We start from the raw sequence: 17,137 nt of genomic DNA on the forward strand, positions 1-17,137 counted from the left end.
GGGGGAGAATCATAATTTTAAAAAGGGCGCTATGGCCAAGGGGATTAAGCGGCAGAGCCTGCCAGCGTTTAAGATCGGTTTTGGCTTTGGTGATCGGGGGGGTGATATTCAGAGCCCATTCCAACTCCGGTAGGAGGACTATCCAAATCCCCAGATATTTAAAGGACTGTCTCCTGATGGGAATGGTGGATTGCCACTCGAAGCAGGCTCTCGATATGTGGAGGGGGACAAGGGTAGATTTGGCGGGATTAAGTCAGAGTCCGGAAACGCTCGCAAAACTACGAAGTATCTCTAGGCAGCGGGGGCCGGAATGCTCTGGATCGGCCATGAAAAAAGGACATTGTCCGCATAGAGAGCGATTTTATCCACATGATGGGGTCCCAGGACCAGCCTTGGACAACCACATCAGAGTGGATGAGACAGGCCAGACGCTCCATTGCCAATGCGAATAGCAAGGGTGAGAGAGGACACTCTTGACGCGTGCCTCTCCGGATCGGGAACACGTCACAGAGGGCCCCGTTGATAAGGACCCTAGCCCACGGATTAGAGTAAAGGATGCGAACGGCGCATAGGAACAGGGGACCGATGCCCATCAGTTGGAGAACCTCCGCCAAGTATGACCAGTCGACCATGTCGAAGGCATTTTCAAAGTCAAGGAGCAATAGTGCAAGGTACGGGGACAGGTGTTGGCGGTGGGCCAGAGCAAGGTGCAGACGCCGTATACAGTGCCGAGTGCCTCGCGACGGCATAAAACCGCATTGGTCCGGGTCGACTAGTTTGTGGAGGAGGGGGCAGAGACGCTGGGCCATTTTGGTATTTATGAGGGAGGTTGGGGGTAGTCCCTGCAGGAAAGGGAGGGTGGCTGGGTCTTCGGGATGACGACAATGGTGGCTAAGTCGGTCTCGGGGGGGGGGGGGGAAGGAGCCCTTCTCAGCCACATATCGGAAGAGCTCAGTTAGATGAGGGACTAAGGAGTCTCTAAAGGCTGCACAATATTGCAGTGGGAAACCGTCGGGCCCCGGCGTCTTCCCAGAGTTCAGTCGTGAGATGTCTCCGCCTGGGTAAAGCAGGGGAGACGGACATCTGCTCTCTCTAGCACTGCCGAAAGGGAGGCTTCGGGGACCTGAGCGGAGTAAAGGTGGGAATCGTAGTTAGCAAACGTTTGGGCGATGGCTCGCGACGTCCGGTGAAGGGCCGGCAGAGTCCTGAATTTCAGGGATAATTCTGTGAGCTCTGGGGTAGGAGACCAAGTTGTGGAGCAGCTTTCCATTTTTATCCCCCCAACCATAGACACGTGCCACGGAAGAGCGCCACAACATTTTGGCTGACTCCAGAGAGATGTGACAGATTTCGTGTCAGATGTATCCGCAGAAGCCATTTCCAGCCGCGAGGCTTGCGTTTCCAGCTGAGCCAAGCAGGCCATCTGCTCGGCCCGCTTCCAGTGCACCTATCCCCTAGTCATCCCACGGAGGGTTGCCTTGCCGGCCTCCCATAACGTGCCCGGGGAGGGGACCGACCCATGATTGACCCGGAAGTATTGTTGGAGCTCCAACCCAAGCACCTCTCTGAACTGCTGGTCCTGGAGAAACCAAGCATTTAATCACCATATTGGCCGCACGTCTTTCCGTGGTTCCCCAAAGCGTAAGGATAGGGGCGAGTGATCTGACAGTCCACGAGGGAGAATCGAGATATGAGAGACGAGGTGGCAGTCAAGTGAAAGGAGGAGAAGCAGGTCGATGCGGGAGTGAGTGTGGTGGGCCACAGCAGTATGGGTAAATTGTCTTTCCTGGGGGTGCCAGATCCGCCAGGCTTCGCAGAGGCCGAGGGCTCCGGTACTTTCCAAGAGTTTGGTGGCATGGGACAGTCGCGCCGTGGATGGGGCACCAGTCGAGTCAAGTCGCGGTTGTAAGACTGCATTAAAGTCACCCCCAATGATGGTCTGTCCCTGAGGTAAGGCTGAAATAATTTCAGTGAGGCAGTGCAGGGTAGTGGAAAGGGTGGCGGGGGGGACGTAGACTGAGGCAAAATTTATGGTGTGGCTCTCAAGAGTTCCAGAGACGGTCACGTACCGTCCCTGGGAGTCAGTTCTGGTCTGTGTGGGAGTAAAGGGGAGACCTCCCCGAGTTATTATGGACCCCCCCCCCGACTGAAGCCGGAATGCCACACCTTATCAAACCCTTATCTGGCTAGGTAGGGGCATTGGCTACCTAGGAGATGAGTCTCTTGAAGTAAGAGGATATCAGACGCATGGCGCTGGGCGTATTTGAGAACATCGGTGCGCTTGATACGATCTAGCATGCCATTCACGTTCCAAGACAGAATATGTAGCGACCTGTTGGTGTTAGCCATCTAGATCATGTGTGGAGCATGGGGGAGTGGACTAAGGAAGGTGTGTGCCCTCCAATGGCCATTGTTTCCATGCCAGGTCAGGGGTGGGACCCGTGCTGGATGTCGTTTAGGCTGTTGCTGGAGGATTCGTAGAACTTTGATAAAACGCTGTGTAAGAACATGGAACTGTAGCTCACGTGGAACTATGAGCTGAACCGGTTGTGGAGCGGTAGCTCCCTCTCCCTCTCAACCTTTCCCAACTCCCCCCACCCTACACTTCGGAAACTGAAGCATCTGTCGCCCTGAGGAAGGAACAAAAAACAAAACAACTCAAAATAGACAGTAACAGTGGCTAAGCTAAAACTTTTAGTGGGGTAATGCGTGGCATGGGCAGACCCTTCTGTTTCGGTGGATAATCTAATGTCATCAGTGCGTTAGGAGATTAGAAGTCCTGGACATGGTCCAAGGCGGCAGTGGATCCGTCGGAGCTCGCAAGTCCTATTCCAACCCTCCATCCCGAGCTCGGCATCCGAGGGCTTCTGGAGAGGTCTGAGTCCGATCCAAGAGGGCGGGAGGAGGCGGGCGAAGTGGGCGTCGGTCCAGCAGTTCCAGTGAGCTGGACCGGGTGCGCGTCCCTGAGAGCAGGGAAGATCCAGTGGGTTGCTGATGCGTAGGCCCGAGGTTAGGCGATTGCGAGAGCCCTCCTCGGCGATTGTACGTCCTTCAGGATCTGGTGCGCCGCCGCTGCGGCGGCCTGGGAGGAGGAGGATGTTCCGGAGGGGAGGACAGCTGAGTCGAGGAGGAGGCGGGTCGGGCCCTCAAGGGTCTTTCCTCCGTAAGCCACGTCCAGGCTACTTGGGGAGACTCAAAGAAAATTACCCTGTCCTGAAAAATAACTCGGAGGCGGGCTGGAAAAAGGAGGCCATACCGTAGCCCGAGTTTTTGTTTGACCTCCGAGTATGTACGTTGTTGCGCTTGGACTTCTTTTGTATAATCAGGGAAGAGCATGATGGTCTGATTCTGAAATTTCAAGGGGCCGTGGAGCCGCGCTTCTTTAAGGATGGTTGTCTCTGTCCCTGAAATTAAGAATTCTGAAAAAAATGGGACGAGGTGGAGCACCGAGAGGGGGCTTCGGGGCCAGGGAGCGGTGGGCTCGTTCGAACGAGAACCAGGCGGAGAGGGCATCACCGGGTATCCATGGTTTGAGCCATGTTTCAATGAAGGTCTCTGTCTTCCCCTGCTCAATCCCTTCGGGAAAGCTTATAATGCGGAGGTTGTTTCGCCGTGGGCGATTCTCCGCATCCTCAGCGTGTCAATGTAGTTCTAAGGTGCGGCTTTGTAGACTGGCCATTTGGGTTTTCAATTGTCCTAGCTCATCTTCCATTGTGGAGATACGCAATTCCTCCTCAGAAATTCTTGCTGTGGCATTTCGAAGGTCCTGGCGTATGAGGGCCATGTCCACTCGGACCTCTCCTATTTTACCCTTCACCGAGGCTTGAGAGGTGCCGGGGATCCCCTCTCCCAGACCGCGTTCCATGGCGGTACATTGGTCCATCTTGGTCTGGGTGTGCGGGGCGGGTGTCTTCGGAGGACGGTCCCTGCCCATCTTAGGTCCGTCGTCAGGGCTCTGATGGGCCGTCAACAGGGAAGAAAGCGCGCCGGAGCCATCGGCAGGTTCCACCAACCTCGGCGGGGAGCGGCGGTCCCAAGTCAGGCTCCGGGTGCAGGGCCCATCGAGCAAGAAACGTGGAGTGTAGGAGCGGCTGGAGGTGGATCCGGACGTGAAGGTCCGGTACAGTGCGGGTCTATCTCCCTCTGGGCTTGGCCCACACCGCCTCAGCACTCCCTTCTCGAGAACCGATCTGTGTGCGCTGGGAGTAGAGACTGCAGGATCGCGGAAGCAGTACCACATTTTGCCCAGTAGCCCCGCAGTTGAGTGTTGTGCAGGGATCAGTTTGGTGAGTCGGGGGATCTCTCAGGTCCAGGATACGGCACTCGGGGGTTGTAGGGCCATGGATGATGGGGCACGTGCCAGAGTGGCAAGCCGGGGGTCGGATGTGAATCACCACGGGTGATAGCGCAGTCCGAAGGAGAACCCTGGTGGTGGAACAGCAATGGACCAGCCCCGCAGTCCAGCGGGAACGGGGATTTACCCGCTGATCGACAGCAGCTAGGAGGAACAGGAGTGCTAGCCCATGGCAGAGTCAAGTGAGGGGCCACTGGGGGGCAGGGGGGGCTTGCCAATAAATCCAGTGCTGCCCGACTGAGCAGCCGAATACCCCCTCCATCCCCCCCGCGACAGCACAGTCCCAGCACACCCCGAGGGGCATCCGTCAGTCGGCGGCTGAGAGGGAGTGGCCGGCAGCACCACCCGCCCTGGTCACACCACAAGGAAGGAGGGGGGAGGGCCCCACACTGTGGCGACGACCGGCCTACAGCCCCCCCAATCAGGCGGCCGGTCTTCCTCGGAGAGCAAGCCCCCACGTGGGCTCACAGCACCTGTGGGGGGCATCGTCAACACCGGGCTGCCAGTTGATGAAGCGGATGAGGGACGGGGGGGAGGGCAGGCCCCAACAGCCAGAACCCGCTGCCCGATCTAGCAGCCGAACGCCCCCCCACCCTCAATGACAGCACAGCCCAGCTCACCTCGGTGAAACGGCCGTTCAGGTACGGCTCGTCGTCCTCTGCCGCCCAATCAGGCAGCCGGTCGTCCAGAGCCTTCCGCCTCTCGCAAGCCTCCCGAAGTCTCAGGGCAGTAAAGTGGTGGCAGCCAGTGAGGGGTGAAGCTTTGGATCCGCGCCGGCTGGACCGCCTGGCAGGAGGCAACCCCGGGGCCGACATAGGGCAGGGTCACAGCAGGGGAGGCCGGTTCAACGCTCGGGGCCACGGACAGTCACCAAGCAGCAAGGGGGACCAGCGGGGAGGGGGACTCTGCACCGATGAGGCCGCCACTGCCCGAATTAGCAGCAGAGTGCCTCCCTCTCACCATCGCCCCGTAGTCGCACAGTCCCGGGCTCGCCCTTGGTGCAGTGCAGATGGCCTCTCCGGCACCAGGGGCGTCCGGCGCAGCCCGCAGAGCAATGGGGAAAAGGAGCGGCACCCGGCTTCCTCAGCAACACTCCACATGGCAGGGAGGGGGGGCGAGCAGTGCCGTCGGCACCCGCACTCCCTGCGCCCCGCTGCCCGGCTCGGCAGCCGATTCCCCCGCCGCGCCGCCCAATGTCCCCCAAGGTAGGTCGCCGGGCGGCTCAAGACGACCTCCGAGAGACTGCCCGAATTAGCAGCAGAGTGCCCCCCTCTCACCATCGCACTGTAGTCGCACAGTCCCGGGCTCGCCCTTGGCGCAGTGCAGATGGCCTCTCCGGCACCAGGGGCGTCCGGCGCAGCCCGCAGAGCAATGGGGAAAAGGAGCGGCACCCGGCTTCCTCAGCAGCACTCCGCATGGCAGGGAGGGGGGGCGACCAGCACCGTCGGCACCCGCACTCCTGGCGCCCCGCTGCCCGGCCCGGCAGCCGATTCCCCCGCCGCACCGCCCAATGTCCCCCAAGGTAGGTCGCCGGGCGGCTCAAGACGACCTCCGAGAGACTGGAGTCGCAGCACGGAGAAAACCGCACTCCGAGGTTGTACAGAACTCCCAGGAAGTGAGGGGAGTCTCTGTGTCACGCCACAGCCACAGATAGAGGTCCGGCAGATTGCTGGCAGGGACTCACTGGACAGGGATTGAGGCCGCCAGCTCCAGCTCCGGAGGCGGGGCGCCATATTAGGCCCGAGCAACTTCACAGGGCATAACTCGGTCGGGCGGAGGATCAGAGCCGAGATTCTTCCAGTTTGTGGCCGGCCAGATCAAGGTGGAGCCCTGGAGGTTGAGCAAATAACACTGATGATAGTGGATCTTGGAGCGAATGATAGAAGGGGTCCGGAGCACTCTTAGAGTGCGACCGCCATCTTAACGCTCCAAGCCACGCCCCCCAATTTGGTATGTTTTAAGAACAATTTTGGGGTTCTTCGACCTTTCATCTCCACCTTCTTTTCAACAATTCTGTGGGACCTACGATGGGAGTATCCAAGAATAGTGGGGGAGAGCCGCGTGTAGTTGTTAAACTGGAAGATTTCAGGGGAGAGAAAGAGGTTCCTGTACTTTTTGAGCTGGCTTTATTCTAAATCAAGCAGTGATGGTCTAAGGGCCCTAACAAGAGATAACAATCATCCTGGAAAATGTGAAGTAGCTGGTGCATGCAGCAGGGCTTCAATCCCCTTCCTGCAGCTGGACTTACTGCTGATACAATACTGTACAGCCAACAAATAGTGGAGAGACACTTACCCAAGAATTAGACCAGCAAGACTGTTACAGAATACAGAGATGACTCACAACTGTAGTCCTGAAACATGCTCAAGTTAGAATCACAATTTAACAACATAGAAATATGTAATACAAATGTTATTTCTAATTTACCTCTAGCCAAGCCAACATGGAGCACAGGATAAAATCCCACTCCTCATTTGCAAGCTGTGATGGTGAATGTTTTATTAATAAAGAAAAGGCACAAATAATCTCAATATTCAAGCCTTGATGCTGAGGGCTTGCCTGTTTCAAGCAGCTGTGGAAAAATAAAATATGAATGTTTGTTAAAATATTGATAAAGTGCTTAATACGTCTTGCAGATGAAATTGACAACTACACGTATGCCACCTGAACATGCTTTAAATATACTTACTATAGACAAATTCACTGTAAAGGCAATGATCATGTTAAATTGTAGCAAATTAAATACACTATTACACATTCATCAAATTACTAATATGAACCTAATGAGGCAAACTTAATAGCAGGTCCTTTCATAATACTCTGCAATTTAGTCTGATTAAAATGGCTATTCTAATATGATTTCTCTCATGGTGAAAATTATGGTATACTCTAGCTGCTGAATATGTGCATCTTGCAAGAGAATTACCTTCGGCTTTAGAAAATGATAAAGAAACAACAGAACAATGTAAAGAAAATAGTGCAATAAAACCACAATGAACACTAGTTTGTGAAGAGAGCACTGGCATGGGCAAGTCACTGTTTATTAGGGAAAGGGGAGCTACGTGGTGTGTTGTCCTTATCGCTACCTTTGAAGTTGTTGCCTCTATAACCTCATCGAAAAAATCCTCGGGAGAGAGAGGACTGGTTGTTACCTTTATATGTTGAGATATTCTGGTCCGCAGATTGGGTTTTAGACCCTCCTCTGTAAAAGGAGCGTCCAAAGGAGCCTCTGTTGGACGAAGACTGGAACGCTCCAATGGACTTGGCCACTTCAGTGTCCTTTTTCATCTTCTCTAACACTTGATCTACACTTGGACCAAAGAGATGTTCTTTATCAAAAGGTGTATTAAGGATGGATTGTTGAACTTCTGGCTTGAACCCAGAAATTCTTAACCAAGTGTGTCTCCTGAGTAAGATGCTAGTGTTAACCTCTCTAGCCGCAGTGTCTTCAGCATCTAGAGCACAACTTAGAGAGGAATTAGAAATTAGGTTACCTTCATTTACTAAGTCCTGAGCCTGAGCTTTATGCTCATCTGGGAGATATTGAAGCAATTGCTCCATCTCATCCCAGTGTGCCCTGTCGTACCTGGCTAAAAGACCCTGCGTATTCGCAATGCGCCATTGATTCGCAGCTTGAGCAACTATGCGCTTGCCAGAAGCATCAATTAACTTGGACTCCTTATCTGGCAGAGGAGCATCTCCTGATGTCTGGGAATTCGCCCACTTACGAGCTTAGACACTACCATAGAATCGAATGGTAATTGGCCCTTGATAAATATGGGGTCTGTAGGAGATGCCTTACATTTCTTGTCAACCCTAGGAGTCAATATGCATGCTCTTACTGGGTTCTTTAAAATCTCATCAGCGTGTCTCATCATGCCTTTAACCATGGGAAGTGTTTGTGATGACCTGTGTGTGGATCCTAAAGTTTCGAACACAAAATCTTCCTCCAGTGATTCTTTGTGTAATGCCACCCCTTGATATTGTGCAGCCCTGGCAATGAGTTCTTGATGTGATGCATTGTCGTCTGGAGGAGATGGTTTGGCTGGGTAAAGGTCTGGATCATTATCTTGTAGGGGATCAATTGTATAATCTGTCCATGGATCTATTGGGAGATGTAGCCCCCCATCATCGTCATCGTCATGGTGAGATTGTGGAGAATCCTGAGGTGTAATTTGCAAGGGATTCTGAGGTGGAGAAGGAGGCTGTGGAGGTGGTGGTGATGGTAGATCCAAAGGACTTGTAGCAACAGATTTCGTCTATCTAGTAAGAAGGATCCTCATCTGAAAGCTTGCGTTTGTGAGACGGCTCGGTGTGAATACGTCCAGTCTCAGGGTTAATATATAGCTTCTTTTGCTTCAGATCGGTGTTAATGGAGCAATGTCTATATTCGGATCCGCAGGGGTGTCTTTCTGTTTCGGCGCCAAAGTTTTCGGTGCTGGCGTTTTCGATCCCGGCGTTGCAGGAGAGTAGGATCTGCTTCTTAGGTTTACCCCCACTTTTTGCTGATGTAACACTGTTTTTCGACTTTAGTCTGGCTGGGGCCCTGCTATTCAGGACACCAGCCTAGCTGCTTCCTTTCTAAATTGATTCCTAGTACCATAGGTACACAATATATTGAATTCTGAGGTGCCCTTATAAGTCCCTAGTATATGGTATACTTTGTATCCAGGGGATAGATACCCCAGAGGCCTACCAGGGGCTGCAGCATGTATTATGCCACCCCTTGGAAGCCCTCCAAAATGACACCACAGGTCTGCTACTGCAGCCTGAGTAAGGTGGTGCATGCACCCCTTACAGAGATATAGGTTCACTATATCTCACCTATCACTGCACATATAACCCTATCAGTCACCTCTATGGCAGGCCTTATCAATCCTGAAGGCAGGGTGCTTGGTTTTGTGTGAGAGGGTGCCTATGCATGATCAGAGCCCCTCTGCAGCCTTCGGAATCTCTTCTCCGGGGTTGTCTGTGATGCAGCCTGACCATATACTCTTAAGTGCATTATAACCAAACGGTAAATGCTAACTTTGGACTGGCTGCACGGAAACATGTCGCGTTTGGTGTCAAACCTTGGAATCATACCCCCACACCAGTAACTGATGTGGGAGTATGATCCCACCCTTTTAGAGGGAGAGACATGACAGCACCGGTATACCCGGTACCAGCTTAAAAGAGCCCTGGCATCACAAAATGGATGCTGCAGCCACGGACACGGGTCTGGCCTCCTGCTGCTGACCGAAACTCTGGCAGGGGATGCCTGGACAATAGGTTTACTGTCACAGGGAGGTGTTACCACCTCCCAAACAGGCCTTAGTGGATTAGGGCTGAGTGGGAGCACTCCAGGAGTGCTTTGAAGTCCTGCACTGGGGGCACATTTGGTGTCCCTGTACATAGTCCAGCTCAAACCGGTTGCAGGGGCTACCAGCCCCAGCTCTGGCGCGAAACTGGACAAAGGAAATGGGTGTAGCCACCCCTCTTTCCAAACCTTCCCATAGGTGGGTCCCATGAGTTAGTCCAACCCCTTCCTTGGGTAAAAAGAAGGAACCTCTGTAACCAGAACTTTAGATATTCCTGGATGAAACTATGAAACTGAATCCTGGACCTTTGATGATCTGTTCAACGCCAGATGACTGAAGAATCTCCCTTGGGGTAAAGGAGTTACTCCCCTGCTTGGCAGGCACCAAAGACGTATCTGCCCGGTCTGCATCTCCGAAGCTCCGGCCGGACGTTGAAGACTTTGCAACACAGGAGGTGGGTTTCCAGACTTCCCAGAGGCTGACCCGAGTCCCCAGCAAAGCTGAGACCCGTAGCCCTCGTGGGTACCATGGAACCGGAACCCCTGGACACGTGCACATTTGCTAGTGCAATAGCTTCTCGACGTCCCTTGAGGCTGTGCATTGGGTTACTTGTAGCCCAGACCCCGAGCAGTGAATCCACCGAAGATTGCTGGCCGACCCACTCTGAATGACCCATGGGCCGCCATTTTGTGATTCCTCTCGAGGTCCCTTCGCGATCCCTTGTCCGTCGACTTGTGGGTCCTTGAGAAGAGTAACTTTACTTTGATTGGGCTTCTCTGGTTGCTCCAGACGTGCCCTGAGTCCCCAGGACCTTGCTGGTCCGCACCGCAGCATATTTCTCCTTTCTGCGTGGGTTGCTGTTGCCAAGGCCTGTTCTGTCCAATCCAGGCACCGACACTGCAGCACTCTACATCCTTCGTGAGACAGCTCGAATCCAGCACCTGGTCGGCCTCGACGCCTCCTGGTCCTCGTGGCTGAAGAGTCAAGTTTCACCTCTTTCACCTGAAACACCCGACATCAGTGGGGCATTCATCTATCGTGCCCCTGGTCACTGGCAAGTGACCCAGACTCTGTCCCCTCTGCTTACAGGTTCTTCACATCTCTGATCCAGGCTTAGATCTCTTCAGACACTTCGCATCTTCCCGGAAGCAGCACTTCTTCGCCAGCTCCCATTGAAAACTACGACGCGATCCAACACCATTTGACACCTATGCACCCGGCTTCCCTGGGTGAGGTAACTCGAGTACTCCGGTGCTTCCATGTGTGTTGACCCTAGAACTGTCTAAGTCCAAGAGGGTTTGGTCCTAGTCCATTTCTAAGTGTCCTTTAACTCTAAAAATCTAATCGCGACTTTCCCCATAGAAGCTAAGGGGAGCTCGCGGCTGTATTCTCACACTGCACACGGGCCCCGTGGGTCCCCTGTGTCACTACCTTGGGTGTTCCAGCGATTCTACAGGCTCTAGGCCTTGTGTCTAGTTAAGTCGTGGTTCTTATACCACTTTCTTAGTATATGGTTTGGCTCGTTCCTAGGGCCCAACGTGTATTTGTGCTACTTTACTGTAATATTTGAAGTGTAACTTAAGTGCTTTTACCTCTAGCCTCATAGAGACTAGACGGGTGTCTTTAGTAATAAATACATATATTATATATATGTATATATACTTGGTGTGTTCTCCTTTTATTTAGCCACTCAAGAGATTATAGACTGGTAAAACAAGCTGCTTTACATTCCTTCAAGACTCAGCCTGAAGGCTGCTCTCCATAACTACCACTAGGATAGCTTTCAATAAAGGTTGTCTTTAACCTATCATCAATAAGGGGTTATTTGGACTGGTGCAAGGTGCCCACTATAACTAGTGGACAGCATGTACGAGGCCAACTTCTCACAGGCGTAAGCTGGCCTTTCGGCTCCGAAGGTTGTTTGACTTTCGGCACAGAAGATGTCGGCTCTGAGCCAGACTTGTGTTTGGAACCGGATTGCTTTGGTTCCGAGGAGGACTTATGACGACTCCGTATCAAGCCGGAAGGCTTGACTTGGTGTTTCGGAGCTGAGCCTGGAGGCAGGGCATCGGAAACGTTGTCTCAGTGCCGACCTTAGCCAGAAGGCAGAGGTGGGGCCGAAAAGCCTTGTGTTTCTTCAGAATGGTTTGTGGGTACAAAGGGTCTTCCGTACTCACGTCACCTTGTTCCTGCTGCAGTTCTTCGGCGTTGATGCCTATCTAATGCCTTAATGTAGGACTGCTGCGTTATGAGACTAATTTTTAAGACTTGTGCATGAACAGAGAATATTGGAAATGTGTTCTAAGAGCTGGTCAAAGCCAGTAGATTCATCAGAAATTCAAAGACTGCCCAAGATCATGAGAAAGACTTTACAAACTACACCAACAGAAGGGCTTTGGAGCAAATTCACCTCCCCAAAGGCATATCCATCCAACACTGCAATCTAGAGGGTAGGAGCTATGATAAGAAAGGCAAAAACGTTTGGCAAGATGGACCACTAACTTAGACATGACTGTGTTCATTCAAAGGTGGCCCACAAAGGGTGACTATGTCCAGGTAAACTGTTTCAAAGACACTTTGTAATTTACTTCTGCATTTCCCATGAGATACCACTAAATGTCCTTTTCCAATGTTTTGTACACTATTTATTCATTTTATCTAAAATTTGTAAACTTATCTTGTGTCTTTTTTAACTAACATAATTTGGTCCTTGCACTGTTGTTTAGCCTGTTGTTGCAGAGAAATTGCCTGCATGTTTTCTCAGGAAGGTCATGCTCATTGGGACAAGCTACCAACAGTCAGCCGGGAAGACCCATTAATCTTTGTAGGTCAGAATGTTGAGACATTGTGGATCTGAGTCTTAGCTCACATCAACACTGCGGCCTCTGTTTCCAATTGCTCAACGCTCAAATTCCCTACAACAAAGACGTTCTGTTCATGCTGACTTGACTTCTTCTCTCTATCAGTAATTAGTTCCCACCTCTGAAACAAACTCCCACGACACCTACTTTCCCTACGGTCTACTGTCTGTCCACAGGTTTCTAAAAAACCTCTCGTTTACCAAAGATGCTCTACCTCGGCCCTTCCCTTCACATAGTGTCAAGAGAATCTGCAGGTACATTGGAGGGGTGCTGGAGAAATACAAAAAGGCCTAATAATTAAATAAATAAGGAGTCATTCCACTCAAACCTCTTCAAGAGAGAAATGGACTGGCCAAAGGTGAGCAGACTCTCACATAATGTTGTAAATTAAGGCAGAATGTGATTAAGCATTTACTGAAAACATTAATGCTTTCCCTTGCGATCGTGTTTTCTTTGGTTATGTTGACTGAAGTCCGGACTCCATTTTGTATTGACATGCTGCCACGTGTTCGTCACGAGGAGAGTCCGACCTCTGTGTTAGTTGCTCCTGTATTCTGCCTAGTAACAGTCTATAAATAGCTCTCTTGTCCATCTGGCGCATGCCCAGACTTGACCACATCTGTTATAATTAGCTTTGCTTGACCATGTGTTTTCACGGGCCCAAAGAGTGTGTTGGCTCCGCCCATGTATTGATTCAGTATCGAGAATGACCATAAATGGTAATGTTCTTCGACCTCATGTTGTATCCACCCACTATGAGCCCCTCTGTTGTGTATAAAAGGGGACTGTGTACGCAAGTTCTTTGTGCTACTCCATGCAATACTGAAGAGTGTTGTGTGGATTGTAGGACCACCCTTAAGGGTTAATAAACGTTGTTTTTGTACTTTGCAGTTTCCGTGCCAACTTCCTTATAGATTCCGTTACAGGAGAGCGAACCCTTGTGCTTTGCGGGCCTAGCTGGGGCCTGTATTCGTCAATTGGCGCCCGTCACGTGGGGCTCATCGGCGACTCGGATGCTCGAAGGACTGGTCGCGACGAAGGTGAGGAGTTTGGCCGGGGACGTGATCACTGCCAGCGGCGTCTTAGCCCTGGCATCCCGAGGTTTTTCTTCCTTCCCTTCCGAGCTGACCGTCTGGGTGGCGCCGGTCATCGACTGAGACCTCTTCTGTCGGTCCTGCCGTGAGAGCCGTTTGGGCGATTGTGGAGCTTGGCAGTTGGAACCTGGACTCTTGATTGGTAAGAACCGTTGTACGGTACTTGCTCCGAGTTTTTTGAAGCCTGGGTTGGCTATTTGAGTTTGATTGATGATGACTAGTCATATTTTGAATTTGTCTTTGTGAAAATATATGCGTTGCAACACATATAGGCAGGTAATGTGGAGAAATTTCTCCGGAGCTGTGTAAACTTTGAACGGCGCAACGATTAAGTGCCATTTTCTTTATAATATTGCATATTTTGCACTATTCCTAGCATGCCTGCTTTTAGCGCACTCCGTAAGTGGTGCTGCTGTTTTGGAAACCGGTTGAACCTCGAGGAATCTGCTCCAGCTCCCCCAGAGGGGACTCCTAATAGGGATATGTACGTGAAGCATGGTCTTTCTTCCATAATGTACAGCACGTTATGGAGGAAATACACGAAGAAGGATCCTGAGTTGCGATGGCCTTTGTATGGATCGTTTGATATACGTAAGATTGAGTATGTGGAACAGTGTATGTGTAAGCGACGTGCTCGTCAGGATATGTTTGAGTGTGTGCGATTATGGGTGAAGGAAGTGCGTGAGCGAGAGAAACGTGAGAAAGCGCTGTTTGATAAGGAGCAACGAAAGAATGATCATGTGCGAGCGCAGGAAGCGAAGCGTCGGGAGGACAAAGAGCAAACGGACAGACAAGAGAAAGAGCGTAGGCTACAAGTTTCGGGTCAATATGTTGTTCGTCAGCCGCTTTATCCTGTCCTTAATAATTCTGATGATGATTTTTATTTGCTAGATCGCTCTCCGCCCCCTTATGTTGGCGCATCTGCTCCACGGCCGCAAGATTCTGACCCGGTTTCGGGTAAGGTAGACACACGGTCCATGCTGTCGGCCGAGCAAATGGCTGAGCTTCGGACACTTTCCTTCCGTGCGCTTAAAGGCAAGGTATCCATGGAGGACTTATTTCAAACTTGGGGGCAGTGGCAGGAGAGAGATAAAGTGTATTTTCTGGGTCATTTCGCGGAGGAAGTGATTACTGCTTTCCGAAAATATTCTCATGTTCTTGAGCCTGACGAAGTGTCTTCGGACGCTAGAGCAATACGTAACGGTGCTTTTTCTCCCTCTAAGGCTCCTGAGGCGGCTCGGCGGCTGTTCGCCTTGCGGGACGAGGTGCTGGCCCTTCGAGAGAAAGCACGCCAACAAACGGAGGCGGAGAAGCAGTCGGATTCGGTTGCGGCAGGGGGCTACCCATCTACCTCCCAGTCAGATAAGGATGATGTAGTGCATGCTAAACCAATGCGAGAGGCGGCGCCTTTGTATGTTCCTCCTAAAGGAGCGGGGACTAGCCCGGACATTAATTCTGTCGATGCTAGGGGATATTTTGTGTATAATTGGGTTTATACTCCATGGCATAGAGCCGATGTTATGGCATTGAAGAATGCATTGCCTGACCCCCGTAAGAATCCAGCGGCCTTCTATGAAGAAGTCGAGGGGGCCTTGAATTCTTGCGTTATGACTTTAGCAGATATAGACCTGTTCTTTGGTCTTATTCTACCACCGGATATGTGGCGATCTGTACGAAAGGTAGATGATATAGTTGCCTTTAAGGCCCGGTGGTCTGAGCTTGAGGATGAAGACAGGGAGAGGAAGCCCGCGCAGAAACCGCCGCAGAGTATTTTAGATCTCCCCGCTGCAATTGTGACTAAGTTAAAGACGATTATCCCCCCTAAAAAGATTGACTGGAATATGTTAGCAGCATGTAAACAGAAAGTTGACGAGTCAGTTGCAGATTTCTTCACGCGCTTTGAAGAAACATTTCATGACTTTAGTGGCCAGTCGCTTACTGACGACACAGGCCGCCATCTTTTCGCGGACAAATATGTGGCTAATCTGCTACCGGCAGTTGCGGCCCGGTTAAAAGCGAGTGAGAGTTCTTGGTCCTCCGCGACACCGACGGCCCTTCTGACTATCGCTCAGTATTATGAGCGTCAGGAGCACGAGGCGAAGGGCCAGGAGGAGAAGAAATCGAAAGATCTCAAAACCAAGGTGATGTTAGCACAAGTATATGGCCCGCCCCGACGGGGTAATAATAATAGAGGAAGGGGCGGATCTTATGGTCCCCCTTCGGGCCGATCTGATTTGAATAGGAACCAGTGTGCGTATTGCAAGCAGTTGGGCCATTGGGCCAGGGATTGCCCAGCGTTGCGTGCTTCGCGTCAGGGGCACACTCCGGGTGGCCCGAGAGGTAGAGGGGGCTTCTTGAACTTTAGAGGGAATTCTAACGATAATGTCCGTTTCGATACTGCTGGGCAGCACCGAGATAGCTCAAATGTTTTTGATCGCCAGCACCAGTATCATGTATCGGACATCGATCAATCGGGATATCATGATTCTCAGCATGCATAGGAATGCGTAGGATGGGGGTCCGAATCAGTTGAGGTGCCGGTCGATCAGACGGGTCCTTATGTATCGGCTGAGGTTTTAGGTTCTACTGATCAGTTCCTAGTGGATACAGGAGCGACACGTAGTGCATTGTCTAGGTACTTGGTTCCGGGGGCTCCCCCATCCGGCTCAATAGTTACATCGGTAGGGTTTGACGGTACACTCTCCCGAAGCCCTCTTTCACAGCCCCTTGCATTTAAAGTTGATTGTTTTTCTGCGCCCTGTCCGTTTCTGCTTGCTCCGTATACACCGGATAACATTATGGGCCTTGATATGTTAAAGTACTTTAGGGCTACAATCCGCTGCTCCCCTGAGGGTGTGAGGGTGATCTTAAATGACAACTATCCCAGGGCTGGGCGGATGTGTACGATATCAGAGGATGCATTGTTGGCTACCCTCCCCCGAGCTTTATGGGCGACTTCGGACACAGATGTGGGACAAATGGTGATTCCTCCGGTCCACATTAGCGTCCAGGAGGGGGCGGTGTTACCACGCCTCCCGCAGTATCGTATTTCCCAGGAGGGCGAGGAAGCTCTCATACAGATTGTGCAAGATTTGATCGCAGTAGGAGTAGTGGAAGAAGTTCCCTATAATATCTGTAACAGTCCGATTCTCCCTATTCTGAAAAAGGACACGGATGCAAAGGTCTATCGGTTCATAATTGATTTGAGGGAGGTAAACAAGATCGTGATACCTCAGTACCCGGTGGTTTCCGATATCACGACGTTGCTTACCTTGGTCCCGCCTACGGCGACCATGTTTTCAGTGATTGATTTGAAAAATGCCTGCTTTTCCATTCCCATTCACCCTGATAGCCGATTTCTTTTTGGGTTCACATTAAACAATAGATCTTATCGTTTTTGTAGAATTCCCCAAGGCTATACAGAAAGCCCTAGTATTTACAGTCAGGCTTTGAAACGACAGTTGGATTCCTTTGTTTTACTCGAGGGGGTCGCCCTCATTCAATATGTCGATGACATCTTGTTGGCGG

The 17,137-nt window shown here is 51.6% G+C and overlaps 1 protein-coding gene across 1 annotated transcript in view; it reads right to left on the reverse strand.

Annotated features, from left to right (window-relative positions):
- The window catches only part of LTN1 (listerin E3 ubiquitin protein ligase 1), a 452,785-nt gene that overhangs the window by 166,341 nt on the left and 269,307 nt on the right, over positions 1-17,137 (reverse strand). The window contains exon 21 of the mRNA XM_085623083.1: positions 6,782-6,926. Coding sequence (XP_085479209.1) covers positions 6,782-6,926 — 145 coding nt within the window. The remainder of the gene's footprint in view (positions 1-6,781; positions 6,927-17,137) is intronic.

The sequence above is a fragment of the Triturus cristatus genome, chromosome 8, assembly GCF_964204655.1.
Source record: "Triturus cristatus chromosome 8, aTriCri1.1, whole genome shotgun sequence".
Classification (NCBI taxonomy): Eukaryota; Metazoa; Chordata; class Amphibia; order Caudata; family Salamandridae; genus Triturus; species Triturus cristatus.